The following is a 23,464-nucleotide window of genomic DNA, read 5'->3' as shown; positions in this document are numbered from 1 at the left end:
TTTATATGTATTTTTTTACGTTTGACTCTGTTCTTAACTTTTTGTTACGACTTTTCTGGCTTTGATTTGCAATGTTGTGATGTTTTACTTCCATCATCGATAAACATGAGAATAATGGCTTAACATTTGAATAAAAATCAACAACTTAAACATGGAAAGTGAGATATATATGTTCATTTAGACCATTTTGCAGATTCTTCTATTGGCAGGGGTTTGCTATGGAATCTCTTGGCAGATCACACATCCATGGCGTAGCAAGAATTTGTGGAGGTCTTTAGTTGGAGAAAAACAACATGGCGGCACAATTTTTCTAAGAGATGGATTAGCACAAACCATCCAAATGAAAATTCCATCATCAACTTGACAGTTGGAAAGGTTTATTTCTCTTAAACGTGTGCAGCTCTGCACAATTTCCTTCACACCTCTTGATGTCACGTTCAAGCATCCTTTCAGATGAAGACGCAACAACCTTGGACATCTTTTGCTGATAAAACCTAGGGCTTGGTTGTCGATCCAAGTTCCACATGCTCTTAAAGACTCCAGCTTTGGAAGCTCAAAGTCTAGCGCATCAAGACTCCTTATGCCAGTGCATCCGCTTATATCCAAAGATGTTAGCTCGCCACAATTCCTCAAGACTTCAAGCACCCCATCTCCAGTGATGGCAGGACAATGATCAACTTCAAGAGTTTGTACAAAAGGGCAATGGCGTGATATCTTGAGGAGACACTCATCTCTCAAGTTGTGGTTTCCAGATATGTACAAAGACTTGATCCTTGACTTGACACCCAGTTCCTTGGAATCGTCTTCCACTCCAAAATTGGTCCCTTCCATTCTCATGCACTGGAGGGAAACACATCTTTCAACGATGTTGAAGAATGACACACCAGTTAACTTGGCACAAAAACTGAAGTTCACAAAGGTTAGACTCCCAAGGAACACCACCAGTTCCAAAATCATCTCATCAGAGAGGAAACTAGATCCTTCAAGATTCAAGTGAGCTAAAGTCTGATACTTGGTCAGCAGATACAATACCCCATCAAACGTTAGACACTGACAATTGGAGAGAACAATCTTCTTCAGAGGAAGCTCGGCGTCAGCAATCAAACGAAGCAACTCATCAGACAGAAACGAATCGGAGAGATCAAGCTCAGACAAACAACGGCACAACAAGAAGGCGTCCTTGGAGAAACTTTCCCTCGGCCTCCATCCGATTCCGTTGATCGCAAGAGACTCCAAGTAACGAGAATTACGCAGAACGAACTCGATGCAGCGGGACGAAACGAAATCACAATCACGGAAGATGATTTCTCTTAAAAGGACACAGTTCTCCGATAGAGACAGCAAAGACTTATCCGTGATGAGGTTGTTACCAGAGACGTCGATCTTCAAGAGGTTCTTGAGATTGGAAGAGAGGCTGATGATCGCGGAATCAAAGACGGGGCAAGGAAGAGATTCAGGGTAGCTTATGTCCAGCTTCTGGAGAGACGGGAAGCACACTCCGATCGAAACGAGGTCGTTTTCTCGGAGCTCCAAGACTCCAGAGCAGCTAAACTCCTTCATGTTGCTGCTCATCTTCTTCTTCAAATCTGGAAAGTACTGCATTCCTGAGATATCGAGCGATTCCAAATCTAAACCGGAAAGGGAAATCTGCAGGAGGATCGAGTTTATATCTCCGTGGAAGTCGTGGAACCTGACGCGCCTCAGGTTGTGGAAGCGAAGGAGGTGGCGGTTGAGAAAGGGGAGAGTGCGATCGGTGATGGTGAAGGTGGAGCGAACGCGGTTGGCGATGGAGAGGAATGAGGCGGATACGAGGGAGAGAGATTCGAGGGATCGATGGTCGTCGTCTTCGTCGATGAATCGAAAGATCAGCTCCCAACATTCTTCAGGTAGATCCATTTTCCTCACTCCACTCCCTCTCCAGATTTTGATCGGAGAAGATAAAAAGCAAAGGAGAAAGTATCTCCTAAGCTCAAATGATCACTGGGTCCCACGTTTCCTTTCAGAAATTACGAAATAATTTTAAATCTTTGAGCCTTTTTATGGCCCAATACAATTGTATAGTGCACTTTGAAGGCCCGCTGGTAGTCCATTTTTGTGGTTGACTGGTCCCACTACCTTGTGTCGGTAATGAAAGTTGACGTAGAAAGTTCACATGAAAAAATGCTCAGAAGTCAGAACTTTTTGGAGCTTTCTTTAAAACAAAAGTTAGAAAATAAAATTATTTTGTTGGATTTACACTTCAACTAGGACTTGTCCTTCTGATCCCAATCGAATCATTTTGGATTAATGTGCCTCGATGCAAACAAATCTATAGAGATTACATAATCTATTACTATATTCCTTTTTTTTCTTCTTCTGTATATATCAGATCATACTTTATTAAAAAGTTACTTACAGAACTGATCTTTCTTTTGTAGCTTTACGTATGAAAGATGACACATTGGTAAAAAAAAAATATTTATATTATCAGGCGGCATAGTTGCATCATCTTAATTCTTACAGTTACATGGGGATGTTAAATCTTTCGTAATCCTGAAGAAAAAAAGATTAAACAAAAGGTTACAATTCCACGTCATATCACCCCACGTTCGGGTTTGAGGGCACTCTCTTTATTCTTATGGTTCCACACCCTTTCATAACTGCCACATGAAGACAAAACTAGTAATACATTTGTCCTTGTCTCTCTGTTTCTCAAACCCAACAGTGTCCTCCTCTCTTGTCTCCATCTCCACACAAGATTTCCTTTAATCTCCATAAAACAAAGACGAAAGTAGAAGAAGAAGCAAGAAATGTTGAGGTCTTCGGTACCCATTTGGGTTCTCTGTTTCTCCTTCTTCTCGCTCGCTGTTTTCGTTTCATCTACTTCCCAAGAAATCCCTATTTCTCAGGCTTATTCTCCGCCAGTGCGAGCTCAGTCCCCAGGTAAAAAGTATCAGTTTTTAATCTTCCTCCATGTTATTCATTAACAGAGGAAGCCTAAAAGGAATCGCATTTACTTGAATTAGTTACTATTTCCCGAAGAACAAATGAAAACTTTCTGAATCAGATTGGAGTTTAATTCTTTTTTTTTTTTTTGTTTCTCAGGGCCTCCCATTGTTAAAGTGGTGCTTCGTCAGGACTTGAACAAGAAGATTCTTATTGCTCTCATAGCCTCATCAACACTCCTCTGTGTCACAGTCATGTTGCTTCTCTACCTCTTGCTTTGGAGGTACAGTTATATGAAGAACAGCTTCACCGGGATCAACCCAAATCATCATCCTGGTAATAACTCTTCTTATTATCATCTTTTATTACAATGTAATTAAAATTATATTGGGTTTTGTTGCTGCTTATCTTTGCTTCTTTGCTTATTATATAAAGATTCTGTGAGGAGTAGTGTGTCCACGAAGCCGATTGCACACAAAATTGACTCTGTGACGAAAGGAACTATCCCTGTCTATGAATATCAACTGCTGGAGTCTGCAACAAACAAGTTTAGCGAGAGCAATGTGTTGAGCCGAGGTGGTCGTGGATGTCTTTACAAAGCTTGTCTCGATGAAAAGTCCTCTGTCACTGTGAAGAGACTTGATGGTGGTGGTGGTGGTGGGATTATTGAAAAACAGTTTGAGGTTTTGATCAGTTTGAACCACAATGATTCCTTCCACAGTATTGAACCATTCGATAAACCATAACTCTTTCTTTTTTTTTTTTTTGTTGTTGTTAAACTATAATGCAGAATGAGGTAGATTGGTTGGCTAAGATCAAGCATCAGAACATAATCTCCATGTTGGGGTTTAGCGTCTATCGCCAAACGAGATGTATTGTCTATGAGATGATGCAGAATGGATCTTTAGAGAGTCAGTTGCATGGTAAAGGAGATGTTCCACCATTTTGTTCAATATTTTTGACATCTTCTGATTTTTGATTCTACTTCTTTTGGACATACACTTGAAGGGCCTAGTCAAGGTTCAGGTTTAACTTGGCAGCTTAGGATGAAAATCGCAGTTGATATAGCACGGTATAGTCCACACTTTCAAATATTTTAGTAGATTCCTTTGATCTCCAAGCACATTTGTATGCTTACAGACTTTTTTTTTTTTTTTGACAATAAAGAGGATTAGAGTATCTTCACGAGCACTGCCATCCTCCGGTAGTTCACAGAGATTTGAAATCCTCTAACATCCTTCTAGACTCCCATTTCAACGCAAAGGTAAGAGGAGAGAATATTAAGTAAAAATATAATTCTTATAGAGAGAGAGAGAGTTAATGAGTTTGTAAGGAACTGTTGTTTCTCTGTTCAGATATCAGATTTTGGGTATGCCGCTGTGTCGATGACTCAGGGCAAGAATCTGAAGCTTAATGGAACTTTAGGAAACAGAGCTTCCGAATATATAAGTTTATATATAGTAGTAGCAAGCACAATGATTCTCACAGGTTTGGATCTTTTTAAGGTTTTTTGTTCCTGTGTGTGTTTACAGGGAAAGTGACAGACAAGAATGATGTATACTCTTTTGGGGTGATTCTCCTAGAACTACTCCTGGGGAAGAAATCAGTAGAGAAACCATCAACAACTGAACCAGAATCAGTTGTCACTTGGGTACCAAAGCTAAGTGATAGAGCTAATCTACCAAACATATTGGATCCGGCAATAAAAGGAAGCATGGATTTGAAGCATCTTTATCAGGTAGCAGCGGTGGCAGTGCTGTGTGTGCAGCCAGAGCCAAGTTACAGACCACTTATAACCGATGTCTTGCACTCACTCATCCCTCTTCTACCCCTAGAACTCGGCGGATCTTTGCGGATTTTGTAAACACACATTTTCATTTCCTTAATTGTAATCTTTTCTTTTTCATTTGAATCTTGTTTGGTTCTTCTGCAAATTCCACTTTGTTCTGTTTTTTTTTTTCTTTTGATACTAGTGAGTCTACATAAATGGATAAGCCTATATAGATCATTAATTACACTGAGTACCGAGTAAAGTACAACTAATTAAGCTTTTAGTAAAAAGAATAGTTTTTTTTTTTTAATTTGTGACCAAACAGATTAAGACAAAACCACTGTATGAGAGAATGAATTAAACTTTTTTTTGTTCATGCATTTTTCATGATTCCCGAAGGAACGAGAAACTTGACGAATTAAGTAGAATATGAAATGATGAGGGGGGGAGGATCAGGAGGAGGAGACGAAGCAGATAAGAAGAAGAAGAAGAAGATCGAATATCAACATCAGCCTCAAAGACATTCCTCCTTTGGTTCCTTCATCTATCCCCAGAGATAGAGATAGAAACTCCTCCTCTCTGGTAAATTGGTTTTGTGTTTTTGCTCATTTGTCTGAAAAAAACAGATATAAATCATGTGTGTTTTAAATCAAAATTTTGGCCTATTTTTTGTCAGAAAACAAGAGCAATGATGGTGCCAAAGCTGAGATACGAAGAGATGAGTGATGAGTTAAAGCCTCCAATGGTGAATTCTTTCTCTAAAATTCAGATTGATCCTAACAGCAGCACAAGGATTGAATCACCCTCTTCCTAAACCCCTATGTAGAAGAAGACTCCACATCATTATCTAAAGGTTTTCCACCTTTTCTTCCTTCTCCCTCTCATAACTAATATAGGTTACGTTTTCACCTATTCTCATACTGATATTTGTTCCATCGGGGGGGGTTCCAGATGAATGTAAGAAAGGGTCAGCAAAGTCGTTGTTACACGAAATGTGCACTTCCAAGCGATGGAAACCTCCTGTTTATGATTGCTGCAGTGTCGATGGACCTTGTCATTTGAGACTGTAAGCGAAACATAACTTACCTTCCTACTTTGAAATCACAACCTTGGTGTTTTTTTTTTTGGTTTGGTTTCAGCTTTACATACAAAGTTGTGGTTGAGATTAAAGATTCTTCAGGAACAACAACTGTTTTGGAATGTTTTGGTGATCCCAAACGCAAGAAGAAAGCTGCGGCTGAGCATGCAGCAGAAGCAGCGCTCTGGTATCTTGACCATGTTCAAGGGAAATCAGACAAAACTGCATCATCTACTCTGATGAAGTAACCGGAGAGTTTAGTAGAGTCTTTATACTTCTCTGAGGTTGTACATTTGCTGATCTGTTACCAGAGTTTTTGTTTGTTTGTCCTCAAACCTTATCAGAATTTACACTTAGTACATGGTTTAATGATTAAAAGTTTCTCTACCTCTTGTGCTATTTGATAAATTTATTAGTCTTGCTTATTAGGAATTGCAGATTCAACACAGACACATTGTACAAGATTTGATTGGTACTGATCTTCTCATTTGAAGTGAAGAACTATGCATTCTTACTATTCATTTGACGCAATTTCCCTTTTGACAGGCTTAAGAGTTGAAGAAACTCTAATGTTGGAACAAGAATTTCTAAGCAACTGTATGTAATATATCTTATTAGCTTTGTAAAGGGCAATAAAAACAAGAATATCTCAAAACAAATAAAGCAGCCAACAGCCACTGCTATGAAAAGAAATTTAACCATTTTCTTCTTTTTCTTTTTCGCAGTATTTTTCTAATGATGAAAGGTGGTGGTTTATTATTCAATACTCTTGTGGGTTTTGGTTCTAAAACTAAACTGAGAAACACTTTTGTTTCTGAAAATCAATCACAGGGTGTAGTGTTGCTGGATTGCCTCTATGTCAAGTCCCTTCTGCTTCACTACTGATTCCACGTGACCTTTCAATGTATGATGCTCTCTTAACCTGCAACAATTACAAGACAAGAAAAGTGTCAATACCATATTCTGAGGGAGCATAATGCTATGGACTAATCAGATGCTTGAGAACGTTACCTTGCGACTTCAGCCCGTCTCTTGGCCTGATCTGCTATCTCTGAAAGTTCTCTGTAAGTGCTCTTATCGTTAAACATCTCTGAGGGCTGAGCAGGCTGCAATCCGTGGAGTGTACGTTGAGCTTGTGCCCATTGTGCTTCCCTCTCTCCTTTTCCATAGTCTTTCTTTGACGTGAAAGCGGTCTGAAACACAAAAGGAAACAAAAGTTAGAAACAGTACTACTGCAACAAAAGGACTAATGTTCTTAATCTCACCTTGTTCTCAATGACATTATCCCAAGCTCTACCACTTAGTGAATATCTGATGATAAACTTGAGGATATCCAGTGGGATGTAAGTAACTATACTGTACAGCCAGATAACTCCTGCCCATCCCCATCCAGTGCCTCTGATTCTTGCAAAGTCCCAGTTTGCATACACAGCAATGAGAGTAGCAATCTTTTTATGTAAAAAGAGAAAAAACAAGAACACTGTCAGTAATACATTGAATCTTTGTATTGAAAGAAGACCAAAAGCTAGCTTTTAAACTCACCAGCTGAGCTAAGAAAAAGGCAGCGATCAACCAGAAGCCAGGACGTTCAGCATACGACCAGCTACGTGACCTTGTCACAAAGATAAGCGCCTGGCTAATGATACTCACTTGGAGGTATATAGCTGATGTAAGCTCGTGCGGATTGCCACTAATTGATCTCACCCCAAACTTTGCCTGCACCATGTACAAAAAACTCATGATCAAACACACTTACTTGCCTTATTAAGTAAGGTGTGTCCTCATAGTAAGTGAAAGAGTTCTCTTACCGAGAAGAAGTCAGTGCTCTCAACAGCCCAAAAGAAAACAACAGTCATCACTGCAAGGTAAGTGCCGAGAACAACACCAGTGGCAAAAATCTCTTTGAGTTTCCACGAATCAGGAAGCGGAGAAGGCTTCACTCTATCCTTTGATATGGTCATGATAGTTCCATCATTCAGGATAGCGATCACCAACACCATGAACGGTGAGAAGTCGAACTTCCATATGAGTGCAAGAAGCATAAACCCCATGACCACACGGATGGTGATGGAGACTGCATAGATCGTGTAGTTCTTCATTCTTTGAAAGATGGCTCTGCTCGTCAAGACAGCACTGACTATGACGCTGAGACCTGGCTCGGTTAGTACAATGTCAGATGCACTTCTCGCTGCATCGGTCGCGTCAGCGACAGCTATTCCAATGTCAGCTCTCTTGAGAGCCGGAGCATCGTTTACACCGTCACCAGTCATGCCACAGATGTGCTTCATCTCCTGTAGCCTCTTCACAATCTCATACTTGTGTTCTAATCATCAAGACAGATTCCATTAGTGACTACATGAATCCATTAATTGAAAATGTTTTCATTACCAGGGAAGACACCGGCGAATCCATCAGCCATCTCGATGAGTTCATCAACAGGAATGCTAGATATAGACTCATCCTTGTCCTGTCCAAGTAGAGCAGAAGAAGGATACATGTTGGTGCCCATACCGAGCCTACGACCAGTTTCCTTACCAATGGCGAGCTGGTCCCCAGTGATCATCTTGACATTGACACCGAGGTCAAGGGCTCGCCTGATTGTCTCTGCACTGTCATGTCTTGGAGGATCAAAGAGCGGTAACAAACCAAGAAACTGCCATGGCTCTCCAGGGCTGTTCTTGTCTTTCTCAGAGACAGTCTAATAAAATCCAAAATAATATTTAATAAAGAGATTGTCTCAAAACATTTGGGATCAGCACTAAAAGCTTTTGTACCTGTCTGCCAACAGCAAGAGAACGAAGTCCTCTGTCAGCAAACTTGTCAATGATGTCATGAGCTCTCTTCTTTGTATCCTCCCTTAGGTTACATAGCTCAATGATCTACACATTACAGAGACCAAAAATCAGTGTGAAAAGAACTTTAAAAACTCTCTAGAAAATGCATTTTTCTTACTTGCTCAGGAGCGCCTTTGCTGACACGGTGCCAGTTTCCACTAGAATCAATGTAAGTGATAGCAGTACGCTTGTCCACAGGGTTAAAAGGAAAGAAATGGACTTCAGTGATGCCTTGTCTCGCTTCACTTGGATCTCCAAGCATTCCCACAATGCAAGCATCAATAGCATCCTGGTTCTCAACTCTAGAGGCTCTCGCTGCATTCACCATAAGCTGCTCCTTGTCCAAGTCTTTGACAAAAACCTCAACCATGCTCTTGTCAACTGTAAGCTTGTTGAGTGTAAGAGTCCCAGTCTTGTCGCTGCACAAAACATCCATCCCAGCCATCTCTTCAATAGCTGTCATCCTCTTTGTGATGGCTCCTTGCTGGGAGAGACGGTGAGAACCAATAGCCATGGTGACTGACAAAACAGTTGGCATTGCAATAGGGATTCCACCAATGAGAAGCACAAGAAGATTGTCTATACCGTCTCTGTACGCACGGTGCTGGATAGGATACATGACAACTATCTCAATGATCATACCTATGGCGATGGAGCAGATGCAGAAGTTTCCAATAGCGGTCAGCACTTTCTGGAAATGTCCTTCTTGGTTTGTGCTGTCTACTAAATGAGCTGCTTTGCCGAAGAAAGTGTGGACACCGGTGGCGATCACAACAGCTTCTAGCTCTCCTTGCTTGCAGGTGGAGCCAGAGTAAACTTCTTGGCCCGGGTTCTTGGTTACTGGCAAAGACTCACCGGTGAGAGCAGATTGGTCAATCTTGAGAGGATCACCTTCCAGAAGACGACCATCTGCTGGAACAATGTCACCAAGTTTGATGCTGATGATGTCTCCGGGGACCAATATAGCTGCCTCTTGCTCGCTCCACTTGCCATCTCTCAGAAGCTGTGATATATGCATTTAATTAATCATCTGCTTGTACATATTTTAGCAATGTTTTGGTACTAACTTACTTTGGTTTTGGGAGCTAGACCGGCCATCAAAGCGGCTGCGGCGTTACCGGCGTTGTTTTCTTCAATGAAGCTAATGGTGGAGTTAATGATTAGAAGAACCGTGATACCCACGAAATCTTGCCAATCCGGTGGCCTTCCCTGCAGATTTCACAAGTTGGTTTTCAAAATGTGTTTGAAAGTGAGAAAGATGATGGATAGTTAAGGTGTGATATTACTCCTCCGTTGGCCAAGGCGATAGCCATGATAGCAGCCAACTCCATGACCCACGAGAGAGGGTTCCACATAAATCCCAAGAACTTCAGAATCTTGCTTTCCTGTGAGATTGAAACATGTTAAAAATAGGTTTTCTTGGGAGACAAGAAACAGATATAAAATGATAAAAAGGTTTTTGTCAAAGGTGTTTTGCCTTTTTCTCTTCGAGCTTGTTGGGACCGAAGATCTCGAGCCGAGTGTGGCCTTCGTCGCTTGTCAGTCCTTCCCTTGTACATCTGAGCTGCGTAAACACCTCCTCGATAGGTATTTTCTCCTGTTGAAGCAACACGAAGTTAGCGTGGTATAAAAGATATCGGAAACGTAAGCTAAGATGGAGAAGAAAGAGATACTAACGAGATCGATGCCCTCGTTCTTGATATCGTCCCAGCTTGAATCTTTCCCCGCTGCCATCTTGTTTTTTTTTCAGAAACAGTGGGTTGTTTTCTCTTATAAACTTTTCTTTTTAAATCTCTTTCTTGACAGATGTTTTCAAAGTTTCTCTTGCAGTTTTTGTGTGTGTTTTCAAACTGATAAATTTTCTCTCGGTTTTTTTCTTTTTCTGTTGTTATTTTAACGAAACAGAAGAAACAAAAGGGAGAAAAACAGAAACAAAGAAAATTTATGTATTTTTTATATGAAATTATTTTATATAAGAATGAAGGAAAGTGATGTTGAAGTTGCGGTGTTTATATAAGGTGTTGAGGGAGAGAGAGAGAGAGAGAGAGAGAGACATGGACATGATTAGCTAGCATAAGGGAAAGTCCAGGTCCTTCGCTTCACTCCCCCGCTTTCTTCTCCTGCTTCCGCTAATCAACTCCCACCTGTCCTTCTCTCTGTCTCTCTTTGTTCATTTGCTCACCGAGTGAATTGAACAAAGCATTAACTATTATTTTATCGTTTTTATGATACTCCCATGATTGATAACTTTCCGTTTTAGGATAAATTTTTTATTTAACTCAAAAATGTCTTTGTAATTTCGAAGCAAAATGGCTATAATAAAAGGAATATATTAAGAGGCATTGTAGAAAAAAATTTCATTGTATTAGAGAGTACTTAGACAAAAATAATTCCAAACCGGAAACATCTAAGACAGCCGGAGGATTTTGATTTACTTGAGGGGAAAGAAAGAGAAGGGTCCAAAAGAATCATCCACTCAAGGGAAGAAGAAGAAGAAGAAACACACTAAAAATCAATTAGCAAATCTCATTTTCTGCCGCCTGCTACTCTTGGCTTCGCCTTAACCTCGCTTTCCTGCAAACACAAATGCCATCATCGATTAATAAATACACACTGCTAACAATACTGTTTACAAACACATGTCTGGTCAACACTACTATGAGTGAGTCACTACGCACCTGTGGCATGTGCAAGAAAATGCTGCTTTTCGCCGTTGCCGGGTTGTGATTCTCTGCACCTTTGTTCCAGTCATAGCACGACTACAATAACAACAAACATCCTTTTACTCCATCTTCTCCAAACGTCTTTGTATAATAATACCAAAAAAAAATTATCAGAAGATGTAGCCTTACCGCATATGCGTATATAGATCCATCGTGATTAAACGAACTGCAAGGAATTGGCTGACTGCACCTTGACATGGCCTGCCATTCGTGTGGGAGAACAACTGTTAGATATTATATATTAAGAAAAGCATTTAAATAAACGCAAAGATGCAGCATGATAATACCTTGAGTCTTTGCTTACTATCCTTGTCCCAGAAATTGAAGGCCCCATCTGAGCCAGCAGTGGCAAAAGTGCCATGTACCTTAACATTACACAACTCAAACAAATCACGGTTTGTTCCATCTACTAGTTTGATGCTGCTTGAGACTACATATATATCCATAAAATGAGAGCTTACCGGGTGGAAGTTCAGAGCGTTGACAGAATAGATCTCATTCCCATCTCTGTGGCATTTGAATGTGAAGTTTTTGTTTTGTTGAGAATCATCCAGATGATGAACACCAACCCGCCCCTCAATTGAACCAACCTATAGATATACAGAGAGCATTGGATCAAGATAAGATGTGGCTAATAAACCAACTTCCAACGGTATCACACTTTATTTGTCACTAAAATAACATTGAAAAGGACAACATTTGTAGAAATAAAAGCGCGTGAGAGCAGAGAAATATTAGCATCAGCAAACAACATACCAAAAAGCCTTGCTGATCAGGGAAGGCAGTAACACACCTCGTCTGGTACTTCAGCGGTGACACGATTCTCTTGAACTCGGTCTGCAGTTTATCAATTTAATAAAAAGTTCATTACACAAGTCATAAAAATAGAAAACAAGGGGAAAATCGTACCTGGGGATTTTGCAAGTTGAAGACAATGAGATTCCTATCTGCAGTTCCGACAACCAAGAGCGGATGTTTCACAGACAATGAATAGCATTTATCTGGAAGCTGTTGAGTATGCACAGGAGTTTGCTGCCTTGTATCCCAATATCTGGAAGGAAAACCAATACACATTGTTAACTAAACTTTACGCACATAGATTAGTTTTATCAGTCAAGCATATAATGAACAGCCCATTCTCACTTCAATGTCTTATCCCAGCTTCCAGTGACGAGGAGATTCATTCCGGGGATCCAGGCCATGTCCACAATAGGAGCATCGTGTATAGCAACAGTTACAGGTTGACCACCAGACAACAAGGGCCACATTTTGGCTTGCTTATCACATCCTCCACTAAAGACTGTGCTTCCATCATCTTTCCAAGCAGAACATAAGACCTTGATCACAAGAAAATCATCAGATTCTAAGCACAAAAAAAAAAAAAAAAAAGCACAACATATTACCGGCTGATCATGGGATATAGATGCTTTAGGAGCACTAGCTAGAGAGGTTCCACTACGAGATATTTCCCAACATCTCACCTGTAATAACACACACGAAGCCAACTCAAACATTACAAACTGAGAGACGAATCTGAGACAAACAAGTTAAATAAGAACCCACCGTATTAGGGGAAAAAGAGAAAGGAAGAGTAAAAACCTGATTGTCCCAAGAAGTGGCGACAAGAATATCAGCTCTTGGACTAAAACTTAAGCTGGAGATAGAATCTGCGGGTGATGGAGTAACCTGCAGGGAAACCTTTTGTGTGAAAATTTGAACTTGACATACCTTTAATATAGATAAGCTAAACGTAGACATCCACAAGGAAGCAAACAAACGATTCCTTTGAGTAGTAGGATACTACAACGCTAAACGGTTGTTAAAGCTACAAAACAAGACACTAACAAAAGATTAAGACTTTCTGAGAATCCAATTTGGGTTTCTAGATAAGTGACTAAAAAACCCTTTCGAATCTCAGCCGTAAAATAATACCAGCTGGGCAAGACAGAATAATAAACCGCCATTCATTACCTCATAGGATTTATTAGGGTTCGTGTTCGCGTTCGCCGCCGCACCAAAGGTAGCCATTATCACGCAGAAGAGGAGGGGGAAATCGAAGTGAGTCTGAGAAGGAAGGCTACAAGGATCCTTATTTACGAAGGTCTCCTCCTGCGTCAGTCGGACGTCCGGCTAAGCGTTTATCGGACGCTCAAGTTTAATTAAAAAAAAACCATAATGGGCCTATTATTGAGCTTATTTTATGGCCTAATATTTTGCTTATCCGATTTGAAGCCGGTCGGGTCGGTTAGGAAGCGGATCACCCAAACCGACCCATGAAATTTATCTGATTGTGCTTGCAGTTATCCTTGTTCTTGATCGGATTTAAGTTTGCAAAAGGGATCCGAAATAATGAATTTGAGTTATTGGTCTCATATATTCATTTTACGTAATATTTGATCATGTTGATCATATGTATTTCATACATCTGAATGTACTAATTATGTTCATGATTATGCATTTATTCATTTAATATTTTCTTTTTGGTTTTGTTACATTTTGAATTGGTTTTGACGTGTTCTGGTTTAGCTCCTTTCTATTCAATTTTCATTTTCAAACCCAATTTACTGGCCATATCATTTTTATTTTTTTAAGAGAAATTATATTGATACACCAGTTGGTTAAATCTTGCTTTGTTCTTCTTCTCGTTATGATAAACTCTAACACAATTAAACCATTTCATGAATTCGGAAAAAAATGTTGTTAATTCCACCACTAAGGATAATCATAAGAAATAAGAAGAAACACTTTCTTCTATTGAAGATTATTGATTGATTGCTATTTTATCTCATTTTCCATCATTTCTTGTGTTTCATTCTGGTCAGACTAAGAGGGATGCTTTAGGTCGCTCTGTAAAAATCGAAGATCTAACGGAGAAGATGTGGTCTGATGCCAAGTTAATAAAGATGTTTTCTGATCTCCAGAAGAAGATGTTGTCTAAACTTAGTGGTGTAAGTTTGAAAAGGATGTGGATTGATCTAATGGAGAAGATTGGTTCCGATTGAAGATCTTAATTATTGTCAAGCTTGGAGTAAGTTTGTATCCTTGTCATTGTATAGTAGCAGTCAATCATAATAAATTATGTAATCGTCTTTGATTTTTGTTTAAATGTATGGTGTGAGCAAAGATCTGATTGTAAGAGAACCTGCTTATGTGAATAATGATGGAAGCCTAGCTTAGTTCACGTGATTCTCTTTTGATATTTAACATAATTTTAATGATTTACACACGTAGCAAGTTGTTAAAATATATCTCCCAAATATATATGATGTTTGCACATATAATCAGACGCTCAACTTTAAGAAAAAGGAAAACATAATGGGCCTATAATTGGACTTATTTTATGGCCTAATATTTTGCTTATTCGATTTGAAGCCGGGTCGGGTAACTAGCGGATCATAACCCAAACCGGGCCCATGAAGTTGATCTGATTGTGCTTGCATATTGTCTTTGTTCATGGATCTCACTGGGTGGATGTATTTGATCCGATTTGAGGTTGCAACTGCAAGTTTTTTATTCATGGATCTCAAGGGATGGTATAGAAATAATGATTTGAGTTATTCGTCTCATATATGTCATTTTACATAATATTTGATTATGTTGATCATATGCATTCATAGATCTGATTGTACTAATTCGGTACATGATTTGTAGTGTTGATGCAATTCCATTATCTATTGCGTTTTGGTTTTGCTATATTTGGATTTGGTCCTTGACGTTATGGTTTAGCTCTTTCTGATTTAATTTTTATTTTCAAACCCAATTTACTGTTCTCAAAGATAAATTAGATTGACAGTTCAGTTGGTTAAACCTCGTTTTGTTCTTTTTCGTTACGATAAACTCAATCAAACCACTCCACGAATTCAAAAAAAATATGTTGTGGATTACACCACTAAGGATAAGCACAGAAAGAAAGAGAAACACTTTCTTCCATTGAAGATTACTGATGGATTAATTAAATCGCTCTGGCTAATTTCTTTTTTTACATATGGTGGATTGTATCTTAGGGGATTAACTCCTAAAGTTTTATCTTATTATTCCTCTTTGGGATTTTATCTTTTTATCCCTTCGATTTCATGAAGAAATATATCCCAAGAGATGAAGAGCCCGATTTACATGTAGTGAAATCTTTGTGCAGTTACTAACTCTTTCTTGGTGGAAATTACACTTTCAGATTTGTTGTTTGAAGATTATACAGCTTGCAGTAAAATCTCTTTGGATAAATATCCTTTATATGCATCCTTGACTCATGTTCAGCCCAATGACACTATCTTGGAAAAAATGAACTTCCATTCGATTTACAAGAGTGTTTCCACCGATGTCACACTTAGCACCAATTCTTCTGTAAGCACTTTTTAAATGATTTCATTAGAAATTCAATAATAAATAATAAATTTGCTTGCATTATTTAGTTGTTTGCTGGTTTATCGTGTGTGTCTCTCTTTGATTCGGGTGTTCCAAATTCTGGCAACGTAATCTACCATATCTTTCTATTTTTCTACTATCGACAATATCTACAGTGGATGTATTTGATCCGATTTGAGGTTGCAAATTCTTTGTTCATGGATCTCAAGTGATCCTATATAAATAATGAAGTTGAGTTATTGGTCTCATTTATATCATTGAACATAATATTTTATTATGTTGATCATATGTATTCATAGATCTGATTGTAGCAATTCAGTACATGAATTGTACTATAGATTTAATTCTTTTTATCTATTGCTTTTTGGTTTTGTTATATTTTGAATTAGTTCTTGACATTCTAGTTTAGCTCCTTCCTATTCAATTTTCATTTCCAAACCCAATTTACTGGTCATATCATTTTTATTTTGTTGAAGAGAAATTAGATTGATACTCCAGTTGGTTAAATCGTGCTTTGTTCTTCTTCTCGTTATGATAAACTCTAACACAATTAAACCACTCCATGAATTAGAAAAAAAATGTTGTTGATTTCACCACTAAGGATAAACACAAGAAATAAGAAGAAACACTTTCTTCCATTGAAGATTACTGATGAATTACTCAAATCCTTTTGACCAATTTCTCTTTTGACATACGATGGATTGTATCTTATGGGATTAACTTTTGAGGTCTTATCTCACTATACTTCTTTAAGGTTTTATCCTATTAATCCTCTGATTTCCAAGAAAAATATCTCCCTATAGAAGTTTTTTTTTTGCATTGGAATATTTCATTAACCGATAGGAAGATCAGTTAGTCTACCATATTTTTTCTTTTTTAAAAAGATAAGAAATCGTTCTAAGTACTCTAATTGATTTTTTTTTTTAATAACTTGGAAATTACAATCGCAGATTTGTTTCCGAGGACTATACGGTTTCCAGTAAAATCTCTTTGGATAAATACACTTCTCTATTTCTTTGACTCATGCTCATCTCAATGGCATTACTTTGGGGAAATTGAACTACCAATGGATTTACAAGAGTGTGACAAATGAAAGCTAGAAATTCAGTAATGCATTTGTTTGCTTGTTTTGTTGGCTAGTCCACTATAAAAATAAGTGATTTGGGACTTACGCATGGTCTATCATTTCTCTCTCTCTCTCTTTGATTCTATAGTTCCAAATTCAGGCAAGGTATATCTACAATGTCTTTCTATCTAGTTTTTCAAAAATATACAATAAATTTGTAATCTGAAATAATCAAATAGAAAATATCTCTCAATTTTTTTTAATTGTTATAGTTTCCATACAATACGTTTTAAAATTTTATTTAGTTATACTGCATAAAGAATATTTGGTTAGGATAATTTATATTTCTATGTGTGTTAAAAAAATATATATTAACATCTATCATTTTAGTATTTTACGAGATTGTATAAGTAAATTCATTGTTCCATTTAAAGAATATAGCTCTATTATTTTATTAAATTTTATACATCGTAGAATCTATCATATTATTTTTGGTAAATTTTATCAATATATAATATTTTGGGTATTATGATATTAAGTCTTTTGATTTTTGTTATGAGATTAACATTTTTAATATTAGATAACTTAATTGATGCATTATTGTATTAAAAATATTTCAATTTTTTTAGTAATAGTTTGTTAGATTTTTTTCTCAACAGATTTTGTGATAACTAAAATAAAGTTTAAATTTATATTTAAATTATTTTATTATTAATATTCTTATTGATTATAAATATTTTATAGAAATAATATATAATTGATTGATTAGTGTAAATAATCAAATATATCATATTAACTAATTAACTAGATACTTTTAATATAATTTGTCAAGACTCGAGAATATATAACAATAGTGATTCTATTTTAATAGAATAGAGTATTGACAAAGGAGAATCGGCGAAGTAATAAGAAGAAAAAATTGGTGGACAAAGAAAAATCAGAAAAAAAACTGAAATTAATTTTTGTAGAAAAAAGGACAAAGAGTATACAGTACTCGGATAAATAAGACACGAGCTTGATAAAAAAAAAAAAAAAATAAGACACGAGCCCACCATCGTCTCGAAGAAAATAACAAACTTGAGAAGCAGAGCGAACCCTAGTTTCCCGATCATGGCGCCGATTCTGAGATCCGTCAATTTTGCGCAGGTAATTGGAAGGTTTGGTTATGATTATACTTTCTGAAGGCATGAATTTGATATATTCATCAATTTTGCGCAGATAACTCGCGGGGGGAGATCTGTTGCCCGCAATTTCTCTTCGTACCGCAGAAGCTATGGTAAAGTTGTCATGAAATCTGTCAAATTCACAAGCAATCTTGTGGATTCAGTGTAGTCTTATAATTAAAAGAAATCAACACTTGTATTGGTTTGGTTTTGTGATTGTAGAGTCGAAGCGAACAAGAATAGGAATCGCAGATGTCTTAACTCGAGGTGCAGGAGCCACTCTGGGTTGTTACTTTGGTATGGAGAGAGTGCCGTATATTTTAATTCTCTGATTTTGCATTGACGAGTCTAATAAACCAATTTGTGATTTTGCAAAGGTTATAAGTTAACTGGACACTGGATACCAGAACTCGAGGAGAAACGGCAAAAGGTAAACGCAAAAGCGAATGATTGATATTGTGATGCTATTTTATCTCATCGTATAATCATCCCTTGTGTCTTTTTTTGTCTGTTCAGGCTATGAGGAATGCTATGGGTCACTCTGAAAAAATAGAAGACTTAAGGGAGAAGATGTGGTCTGATACTAAGTTAGTAAAGGTGTTTTCTGACCTCGAGAAGAAATTGTTGTCTGAACTTAGTGGAGTAAATTTGGAAAGCATGTGGTCTGATCTAAGGGAGAAGTTTGGTTTCGACCAAAGATCATAATTATTGTCAAGCTTGGCTTTGTATCCTAATTGTCTGTGCTTTTTTTTTATATATGTATGGTGTGAGCATCTGTGATTGGAAGAGAACCTGATTATCTGAACAAACATGAAAGTTTAACTTATTGTTCACGTGATTATTTTTGAATATTTAACATAGTTTTAATGATTTTACACTCTCTTACAAGTTAAGAAAAAAACTCCCAAATATATATGCTGCACATATAATCCAGTCGAACTCTTGAAAGGAGGGGCCAAGTCATTGATAATATGAATGGGGCAAGTTGTTCATCCCAGTGAACTGGTTGCCATATTTGAATCTTTTTGAGACATCACAATTTCACCTTGATCATCATTCACAAAAGAATCTTCCATAAGCCAAACAGCCTTAAAGACATAATGAAAGAACTTTCTTTGCTTGAAAGTCTTGTTACGTTAAGAACGTCTTCCACTGATACTGATTCGCTATTTCTTAGACCAGAGTTCAAACGACTTTAGATACATATCTTTTGCCGATTCATACATGCCCACTACATCATGTGTAATGTTAAACTCGTTTTAGTTAATAAGCCGTTAATGCGATAAGTTTGACTAGTTAAACTTGCCTGGACAACATGAAAATGCAACGAACGAATAATATTAAATACAACTCGAACAAACAGTAGACATAAAAGTCCGAACGAACAATATTAAATACAACGTAATGCCCATAGATTATGATTTTTTTGTTTTGTTTACACAGCATAAAACGAACTAAACACAACAAGCATCAAACAGAATATTAATTGTTCACAGGATCAAGCACCGAACCAACGAAGGACATCACGGAAGCTCGTCTTTGGTTTCTGTAAGAGAAGACATATGAATGTAGTTTTAGATTTTTTCTTGTAATGTTCCAATTCCAAATCTTTATATCCCAAAGTTTTAAAAAGAAAAAGAAGCATACCGAGCCACGTCTTTCAGCCAAATCTATTTCGATCGTTCGACGGTGTTCAAACATCTGGATAATTGCTGGTGTATGAACAAAAAAAAACGCAAAGCAATCACGTTTCGTAATAAGGATAAATCTCAATATAATGCAAAATAAGATTAATCTCACCCCAACTAGTGACAGCACAATATCCATAGGTCATATATCTGCCAAACCAATAAAGCTTCTCATTAATCTGCGAACCGCCGCCGGTGACAAATCTTCTTCTGCCTCCCTTAGTCTCTGGGCAATTGGAAGAAGAATCACAAATACAAATAGACGCTAGGGAATAAGAGATACTTACCACTGTTTCCAAGGTATGAACGGAAACTACGGTGAGACCCAACATCTCTCCCTCCCCGACTTATCTGAGCAAGCACGGATCTAAGATTTGCCTGCATGATCGAAAATTAGGGCTAGACTTTCCTTTCCTTTCCTTTCCTTTCCTCTGATTTGCCATCTTTATCTCGACAACAATACGGTCTTTTTGCGTTGGGCTACGTTCTTTTTTAGAATATTATTATGTTTTGATAATTTCAGGCTGCAAGCTCAACTTCGATTTACTCGGGCCGAGTCTCTTCCCTGAGATAAGAATTATAATGTCAAAATTCTTTTTAAAAATGTAAGCTGGGCCGGGCCGATTGTTGAAGCCCATATAAAACTATATCCCACATTTTGTTAAACGAAAACCCTATCTTGACTGATTGCTATATATAGGTGTACTTCGCCTTGGAATGTGAGCCTCTGGGAGTTCTGTCTCAGAGATCTAATCTCTTTAAAGTCAAATCTACAAATTCTCTGTTTACGTCATAAACTTTTTTTTTTTTTTTTTGTGTTCTGTCTTAGGGATCTAATCTCTTCTAAAGTCAAATCTAAAAATTCTCTGTTTACTTCATAAACTTTTATTTGTTGTTGATAGATGTATGATAAGATTATGTACATATTCATACATGTTCAGATATTTACTAAGCTATGCAGTTTCTGTTCTTCAATGTTTTCACATATATGTATATATGTTTTATATATCGGAGATTTCTTTATTAGCTTTTTCACATTTTTTCTATCATATGCGATTTTTTTATTCTTTGATCAACTATGGATCTGATCAGTTTGATCCGATTGTGCCTGCAATTGTTCTTGTTCATGGATCTCAGTGGATATGATGAATTTGATCCGATCTGACTTTCCAAATTTTAATTGTTTGCGGATCCTAGTAGATATAATGTATTTGATCTGATTTTGATGTTGCAATTTTCTGTTCTATATCTCAAGGGTTATCATCTATATCATTTTCAAATTTTAATTGCTTATGTATATCAATGAATTTGAGTTCTTCCTTTTTCATTTATATCCTTTACTTTTTTTTTTCTTTTTTTTTTTTTTTGATAAGTATGTTAATTTCATTAGGTTAATAATGATAGATGGGATACAAATAGTATTTGCGAACAAATCCTAATGCATCAGTGGTAGCTAATTAAAGCATATCATTTATTATTGCTTGTATGTTTTTATAGATCTTATGGTTCTTGTCATTTTACATATATGTTACTAATGATTATGAAACTATTTATCATATGTTCTTAGTCAACATGATTATTTGATCCGATTTTGATGTTTCAATTTTTTTTTTTTGTACAAGGTCCATGATCTATGTTTACCCTATTGATAATATAAGTTTTAGTTTTGTCTCATTTATATATGTGCCTATTGGCTTATATGTTTTCATAGATCTTATGGTGCTTATCATTTTACATTTTATGTAACAATTGATAATATGTTTATGGATCTTTTTTTATGTTAGCAGTTTTATTTTCCATCTATCTCAATAGATTTATCTACTTGATCGTTTAGAAATAGTGTGTTGTGTTCTCATATATATCAGAATTACAGATGTGGCTATTGATAAATTACGTGAATAGCCCAAGAGGGCATTACAATGTTTAGATAGGTCCAAGATTGTTTTGATTTCATTAACATGAATGATAAAGCCCAAGAGGGCGTTCCTCAGTTCAGTCACGCCGGAGTACCTTGACTCTGCCAGGTCGAAATCCGTTACCGAGACCTTGGAGATAGACGAGCGGTACCCTAATTCGTGTTATCTTTAGTCTACATCCTTTTATTATTATTATTATTATCGATAAGCTCTAATTCAGAAAGTTTTATTCCTATTTTGATGAACTCTTGAGGTATCAATGTCGCTGAATCCCCCTACCAGGATAATCTTCTTAAGAAGAAAGAAAATCACAGATTTTTTGCTCAAATCCCTGTGTCCATTGACTCTTGTTTCATCGGGTGCTTTGATTTCGCATTGGAAATTTGGTGAGTACACATCTCTGTACCCATATGAGAGTTCATGGATCATTACTTTCCAAGGGACTCTCAACCTGGGTGCTACTCTGATATTGGCAGAAAAGCAAGAGGTATATGCTAATAATCCCTTTGCTTACCCTGGTTTGTTATAGTTCGATTTGTCATTTTGTGTTTGTGTAAATGCAGATCTTCTGTTTGAAGACTTTCCTGTGTGCAGTAAATTTCGTCTAGATAAGCACCCTTTCTCTGCCTATTTGACCCATCAAAATGATTTGCTTGCTATCAGTCCAAATGACATATTTCTTGGGGAAGGGCGATTTTCTTGGTCTGTCAAAAGTGTGACTAATGAATTCACCATTCGTACTAACTCTACTGTGAGTCGGTTTTCAATTTTCTCACTCTGTAAAATATGATTTGATATTAATGATTTAGTTTTGCTTGTTTTGCAGCTGGCTTTCAAATCCACAATTAATCAAATTGCCTTCAGAGTTCTTCCCGGTTTGTCCGCAGTATCAGAATTTGACACTGCAATTGCTAATTCTGGCAAGGTACATTGTCCATTTATCCCTCTGTTTCTTGTCAATAAAACAGATCTTTGCTTCTAGTAACTGGTTTTGTAAATTGGTTAGTACTTCTTAGTCCTATCGGTAGGGTCTAGCAAGTCTCGTTCTATTTAATATACTCTGTCTCTGCAATGTCTTTAAGCAATAAGAAAAACTCTGTTGAGATTTTGATATATTTTCTCTGTGTTTGAAAATGTTTAATTATTTTTAACAGTTACAAGTGCAATTCATGCACGATTATGCTAGCTTTAAAGCTAGCATTGGAGGATTATTTCATGACACCAATATCGGTGTTTCTTCGGTAATTGGCACGAAGAATCTTTCCTTGGGATTAGATTTGCTACTCCATACAAACAACCTTAATGTCACAAAGTTTGATGGAGCTTTTGCATATACGACCGCAGAAAGGAGGACGTCGTCTATTGCTATGTAAGAAAAATCTGCCCATTTTTTGTTTATTTCCTTTACATATTGTTTGTTTTAATTTTTTCCTTCTGTTTATATCCATTCCTTAGGAATGAAATGGCGCATGTGTTAGTGGCATCGTATCATCAATTGGTCAACTCCGACACGTCTTTTGGGGCTCAGTTTAGGTACTCCTTCATCGACCAAGTACCTGTTCTTACCTTGGGTGTGGAACATAGACTTGATCCACACCTTTGGTTGAAGGCTCGAGCTGACAACACTGGACAAGTTAGTGCCATTTTTCAGTGGTATTTCATGAGGGTGTTGGGAGAGTTCAGACCTGCCTATTTGCCTAGGATTGGATTGGGTATTGCCCTCAGCTTCTGAAACTCTTACAAAATAGCAAAAACATCTTCAGTGCCTCCTCATCTGATCATCTATGTTTAGTCTTTGTAATTCTCTTTTATTATCTTGGTTCAAGTATGACAATTTGTTCTATTTTGACATTTAGTATTCTGTAAACTGTGATTTCTTACTTTGTTTAAGAATCTCTTTAGTTGGCAATTATATCTTATGTGAATATATTACTGGTA

The 23,464-nt window shown here is 37.1% G+C and overlaps 7 protein-coding genes and 1 pseudogene across 10 annotated transcripts; 4 read left to right on the top strand and 4 right to left on the bottom strand.

The window, feature by feature from the left end:
- Nucleotides 1–28: 28 nt before the first annotated feature.
- Nucleotides 29–1,955, bottom strand: LOC106299774 (F-box/LRR-repeat protein 2). The gene has a single exon (XM_013735791.1). The coding sequence runs from the start codon at nt 1,894–1,896 to the stop codon at nt 217–219; it is 1,680 nt and encodes a 559-aa protein (XP_013591245.1). The 5' UTR covers nt 1,897–1,955; the 3' UTR covers nt 29–216.
- A 702-nt stretch (nt 1,956–2,657) lies between these two features.
- Nucleotides 2,658–5,002, top strand: LOC106299773 (probable receptor-like protein kinase At1g80640). Of its 2 annotated transcripts, none has more exons than XM_013735789.1 (8): nt 2,658–2,922; nt 3,085–3,261; nt 3,361–3,608; nt 3,716–3,848; nt 3,934–3,997; nt 4,093–4,189; nt 4,281–4,320; nt 4,458–5,002. In XM_013735789.1, exons 1-8 carry the CDS (start codon nt 2,790–2,792, stop codon nt 4,787–4,789), a joined length of 1,224 nt encoding a protein of 407 aa, XP_013591243.1. In that variant the 5' UTR covers nt 2,658–2,789; the 3' UTR covers nt 4,790–5,002. The 2 variants fall into 2 exon arrangements, with proteins under 2 accessions (XP_013591243.1, XP_013591244.1); XM_013735790.1 differs by having other exon boundaries at nt 4,281–4,378; nt 4,456–5,002.
- A 122-nt stretch (nt 5,003–5,124) lies between these two features.
- LOC106296972 lies at nt 5,125–6,173 on the top strand (annotated as a pseudogene).
- Nucleotides 6,174–6,358: 185 nt separating this feature from the next.
- Nucleotides 6,359–10,591, bottom strand: LOC106296971 (ATPase 9, plasma membrane-type). The gene is made up of 12 exons (XM_013733235.1): nt 10,286–10,591; nt 10,086–10,205; nt 9,895–9,993; nt 9,680–9,817; nt 8,727–9,611; nt 8,549–8,653; nt 8,163–8,472; nt 7,583–8,097; nt 7,317–7,490; nt 7,040–7,222; nt 6,786–6,967; nt 6,359–6,696 (listed from the first exon to the last, which is right to left on the bottom strand). The coding sequence occupies exons 1-12, from the start codon at nt 10,340–10,342 to the stop codon at nt 6,600–6,602; spliced, it is 2,865 nt and encodes a 954-aa protein (XP_013588689.1). The 5' UTR covers nt 10,343–10,591; the 3' UTR covers nt 6,359–6,599.
- A 359-nt stretch (nt 10,592–10,950) lies between these two features.
- On the bottom strand, nt 10,951–13,501 carry LOC106298427 (protein RAE1-like). Of its 3 annotated transcripts, none has more exons than XM_013734551.1 (11): nt 13,303–13,501; nt 12,931–13,017; nt 12,735–12,812; nt 12,475–12,668; nt 12,241–12,382; nt 12,088–12,168; nt 11,793–11,921; nt 11,619–11,696; nt 11,461–11,532; nt 11,287–11,367; nt 10,951–11,182 (listed from the first exon to the last, which is right to left on the bottom strand). In XM_013734551.1, exons 1-11 carry the CDS (start codon nt 13,357–13,359, stop codon nt 11,135–11,137), a joined length of 1,047 nt encoding a protein of 348 aa, XP_013590005.1. In that variant the 5' UTR covers nt 13,360–13,501; the 3' UTR covers nt 10,951–11,134. The 3 variants fall into 3 exon arrangements, with proteins under 3 accessions (XP_013590005.1, XP_013590004.1, XP_013590006.1); XM_013734550.1 differs by having other exon boundaries at nt 12,931–13,156; nt 13,303–13,487; XM_013734552.1 differs by lacking the exon at nt 11,287–11,367 and having other exon boundaries at nt 12,931–13,156; nt 13,303–13,487.
- Nucleotides 13,502–17,753: 4,252 nt separating this feature from the next.
- On the top strand, nt 17,754–18,748 carry LOC106298920. The gene is made up of 5 exons (XM_013735049.1): nt 17,754–17,905; nt 17,978–18,035; nt 18,145–18,219; nt 18,300–18,352; nt 18,439–18,748. Exons 1-5 carry the CDS (start codon nt 17,870–17,872, stop codon nt 18,625–18,627), a joined length of 411 nt encoding a protein of 136 aa, XP_013590503.1. The 5' UTR covers nt 17,754–17,869; the 3' UTR covers nt 18,628–18,748.
- A 494-nt stretch (nt 18,749–19,242) lies between these two features.
- Nucleotides 19,243–20,094, bottom strand: LOC106298609. The gene is made up of 4 exons (XM_013734746.1): nt 19,898–20,094; nt 19,723–19,836; nt 19,570–19,634; nt 19,243–19,468 (listed from the first exon to the last, which is right to left on the bottom strand). Exons 1-4 carry the CDS (start codon nt 19,992–19,994, stop codon nt 19,421–19,423), a joined length of 324 nt encoding a protein of 107 aa, XP_013590200.1. The 5' UTR covers nt 19,995–20,094; the 3' UTR covers nt 19,243–19,420.
- A 329-nt stretch (nt 20,095–20,423) lies between these two features.
- Nucleotides 20,424–23,455, top strand: LOC106296361 (mitochondrial outer membrane protein porin of 34 kDa-like). Its single transcript, XM_013732483.1, has 5 exons — nt 20,424–22,013; nt 22,090–22,277; nt 22,353–22,451; nt 22,681–22,895; nt 22,982–23,455. Exons 1-5 carry the CDS (start codon nt 21,947–21,949, stop codon nt 23,256–23,258), a joined length of 846 nt encoding a protein of 281 aa, XP_013587937.1. The 5' UTR covers nt 20,424–21,946; the 3' UTR covers nt 23,259–23,455.
- Nucleotides 23,456–23,464: the final 9 nt, after the last annotated feature.

Source organism: Brassica oleracea, chromosome C6 (assembly GCF_000695525.1).
Source record: "Brassica oleracea var. oleracea cultivar TO1000 chromosome C6, BOL, whole genome shotgun sequence".
Lineage (NCBI taxonomy): Eukaryota > Viridiplantae > Streptophyta > Magnoliopsida > Brassicales > Brassicaceae > Brassica > Brassica oleracea.
The sequence above is the reverse complement of the archived record's forward strand: the minus strand, read 5'-3'. Positions and strand labels throughout refer to the sequence as shown.

Coding starts and splice junctions, on each gene's coding strand:
- LOC106299774 (XM_013735791.1), bottom strand. CDS start 1,896: ATGGATCTACCTGAAGAATGTTGGGAGCTGATCTTTCGATTCATCGAC.
- LOC106299773 (XM_013735790.1), top strand. CDS start 2,790: ATGTTGAGGTCTTCGGTACCCATTTGGGTTCTCTGTTTCTCCTTCTTC. Junction 3,262..3,360: donor CAACCCAAATCATCATCCTG/GTAATAACTCTT, acceptor TATTATATAAAG/ATTCTGTGAGGAGTAGTGTG. Junction 3,998..4,092: donor ATCGCAGTTGATATAGCACG/GTATAGTCCACA, acceptor TTGACAATAAAG/AGGATTAGAGTATCTTCACG.
- LOC106296971 (XM_013733235.1), bottom strand. CDS start 10,342: ATGGCAGCGGGGAAAGATTCAAGCTGGGACGATATCAAGAACGAGGGC. Junction 9,818..9,894: donor TCGCCTTGGCCAACGGAGGA/GTAATATCACAC, acceptor TGAAATCTGCAG/GGAAGGCCACCGGATTGGCA. Junction 6,968..7,039: donor ATAATGTCATTGAGAACAAG/GTGAGATTAAGA, acceptor TTTGTGTTTCAG/ACCGCTTTCACGTCAAAGAA.
- LOC106298427 (XM_013734550.1), bottom strand. CDS start 13,089: ATGTCTACGTTTAGCTTATCTATATTAAAGGTATGTCAAGTTCAAATT. Junction 12,169..12,240: donor TCAACTTGCAAAATCCCCAG/GTACGATTTTCC, acceptor GATAAACTGCAG/ACCGAGTTCAAGAGAATCGT. Junction 11,922..12,087: donor CTGATCAGCAAGGCTTTTTG/GTATGTTGTTTG, acceptor GTATATCTATAG/GTTGGTTCAATTGAGGGGCG.
- LOC106298920 (XM_013735049.1), top strand. CDS start 17,870: ATGGCGCCGATTCTGAGATCCGTCAATTTTGCGCAG. Junction 18,036..18,144: donor TTCGTACCGCAGAAGCTATG/GTAAAGTTGTCA, acceptor TTGTGATTGTAG/AGTCGAAGCGAACAAGAATA. Junction 18,353..18,438: donor TCGAGGAGAAACGGCAAAAG/GTAAACGCAAAA, acceptor TTGTCTGTTCAG/GCTATGAGGAATGCTATGGG.
- LOC106298609 (XM_013734746.1), bottom strand. CDS start 19,994: ATGCAGGCAAATCTTAGATCCGTGCTTGCTCAGATAAGTCGGGGAGGG. Junction 19,837..19,897: donor TTCATACCTTGGAAACAGTG/GTAAGTATCTCT, acceptor CCAATTGCCCAG/AGACTAAGGGAGGCAGAAGA. Junction 19,469..19,569: donor TGGCTGAAAGACGTGGCTCG/GTATGCTTCTTT, acceptor CTTCTCTTACAG/AAACCAAAGACGAGCTTCCG.
- LOC106296361 (XM_013732483.1), top strand. CDS start 21,947: ATGGATCATTACTTTCCAAGGGACTCTCAACCTGGGTGCTACTCTGAT. Junction 22,014..22,089: donor TATTGGCAGAAAAGCAAGAG/GTATATGCTAAT, acceptor GTGTAAATGCAG/ATCTTCTGTTTGAAGACTTT. Junction 22,896..22,981: donor AGGACGTCGTCTATTGCTAT/GTAAGAAAAATC, acceptor TCCATTCCTTAG/GAATGAAATGGCGCATGTGT.